The sequence below is a fragment of the Bison bison genome, unplaced genomic scaffold, assembly GCF_000754665.1.
Source record: "Bison bison bison isolate TAMUID 2011002044 unplaced genomic scaffold, Bison_UMD1.0 scf7180017864456, whole genome shotgun sequence".
NCBI classification, from domain to species: Eukaryota; Metazoa; Chordata; class Mammalia; order Artiodactyla; family Bovidae; genus Bison; species Bison bison.
Window position 1 is genome coordinate 160520 of NW_011495018.1, and position 1731 is coordinate 162250.

Here is a 1731-nt window from a genome sequence, read left to right on the forward strand (position 1 = left end):
ATCTTCTAGTCACAGGAGAGTTGCAAGGATGGCACGAGGTGCCCCTCGGTCTTAACCCAGGTCCCCCGGCCCAGCCTGTGGGGGACCGGGCCGCCCTTCCCAGGCCTGGGTGGAAATGGGCCTGCAAGGCCCTCTGGGGAGATTGAGCCAGGACCCCCGCACTGCCTCTCTGCGCCCATGTCGGCCGCAGACAATGCTCCCAGAGATTCCCAACGCCCTGAATGGGGCCCCCTTGGTGGCAGCGTCCATTCAGGGGCCAGCGTGGCATTGTGCTCCCATCGGCAGAGCAGAATGCCGTCTGCTGGTGGCTGCCAAAAGGTTAGCAGCCCCGATGAAAGGGCGTCCGTCACTCACCACCACAGAGCAGCCCTTTGTGCGGGAGCTGGCCGCGCCGGGAGGTCCGGACGCGGCTGGCTGGGCGCCCCACAGACGCCGTCCATGGGAACGCAGAGGCCGCTTCCCGGGGCCGCGGAGCAGCAGCAGTTCAGGCCCTGAGGCCCTGAGGCCACTCGCCTCTGCCGACCGACCGCAGCCTCCAAGAGCGGTCCATTCCCCGGCCAGCTCGGCCCTGCCCTGAAGGTGGCCCGGGAGGCCTGTCCGGCCACTCCCGAGTCTGCCGTGACTGCAGACTCGTCACTGCCCGTCCCCCTTCCCCTGTACCAAGAAGACTGTTCCAGTTGGGCTGCAGGCCGATGCCCCTGCGGGCTGACTGCCTGGAGCCTCAGCACCGACCCGGCTGTGCTGGCACCCGGCTACCCTGGCCCCGAGCGGCGAAGGCTCGGGTCCAGCCTGCTGTCCCTGCCTCCGGCAATCAACACCCAGCTCGGTCCACAGCTGGACACCCAGCCCCGAGGAGTGTCCGCTGTGGATGCGGCAAGGGCAGGCAGACCCCCGTGTCCTCCACGTGCGGGGTCTCAGGATGACGGATGGACCTTGGGGACCACTGCCTCATCCCAGGCACAGGCCCTGACCTCCCGCTCCATCCAGGGCGTGTCCTGGCCAAGCACAACTTGGGGTCCAGGCGGGCCGGCAGGGCCCTGGGGAAATTGGACACACTTCCCAAGGCCAGGCAGGCTGGGCCCCCTGAGAGCGGGGCTGCTGTAGGGGAGGGCTCGCAGGTGCTGGGCTCTGGGAAACCAGGCCTGAACGGCCGATTACCCGGGGTGAGACGGCCTCTCCTGCCCAGACAACAGGGCCTTAGTGCTGATGCGGCAGAGGTCACAGGAGATCACCACGGACAGACGAGGGCCAGAGGGCCCAGGTGGGGGCCCGGCGCACAGGCTCTGATGGGGCCGGGGGGCTGCGGGGCCGAGAGCCGGAGGTGGAGCCCCCGTCCTGAAGACCACCGAGGCGGCCGCCCCTCTGCTCAGGGGCCCGAAGCTCTGACCGGGAAGCAGGGGCAGAGCGGGGACGGAGGCGGCACTAAGCAGGCAGGGGGCAGGGGGCAGGGGGCAGGGCTTGTGCTTTATCATCGGGTCGACATGTGTCAGTTTTGTATTTTTGGTAAACGGGAAAGCAAGCTAGGACAAGGTGAAAAGCCAGCCTCAATCCTCTGCAGAGGCGGGTGGGGAGGGGCTCCTCAGCACCCACCTGTCGAGCACGTAGCCCAGGGCCTTGTGCCGGATCCCTGAGTACACGGAGGGGCTGGTCTCCCAGGCAACCAGGTTGGAAGCATCATGGAAAAGGTGGATGTTCACCAAGTCGAAGGCACTGCGGGGGCAGAGACAGGAA

General features: G+C 67.4%; 1 protein-coding gene across 1 annotated transcript in view; it reads right to left on the reverse strand.

Annotated features, from left to right (window-relative positions):
- Positions 1-1731, reverse strand: part of INPP5A (inositol polyphosphate-5-phosphatase, 40kDa) — a 109579-nt gene that overhangs the window by 33954 nt on the left and 73894 nt on the right. Inside the window, exon 8 of the mRNA XM_010859554.1 lies at positions 1559-1710. Within this exon, the coding sequence (XP_010857856.1) occupies positions 1559-1710 (152 nt within the window). The remainder of the gene's footprint in view (positions 1-1558; positions 1711-1731) is intronic.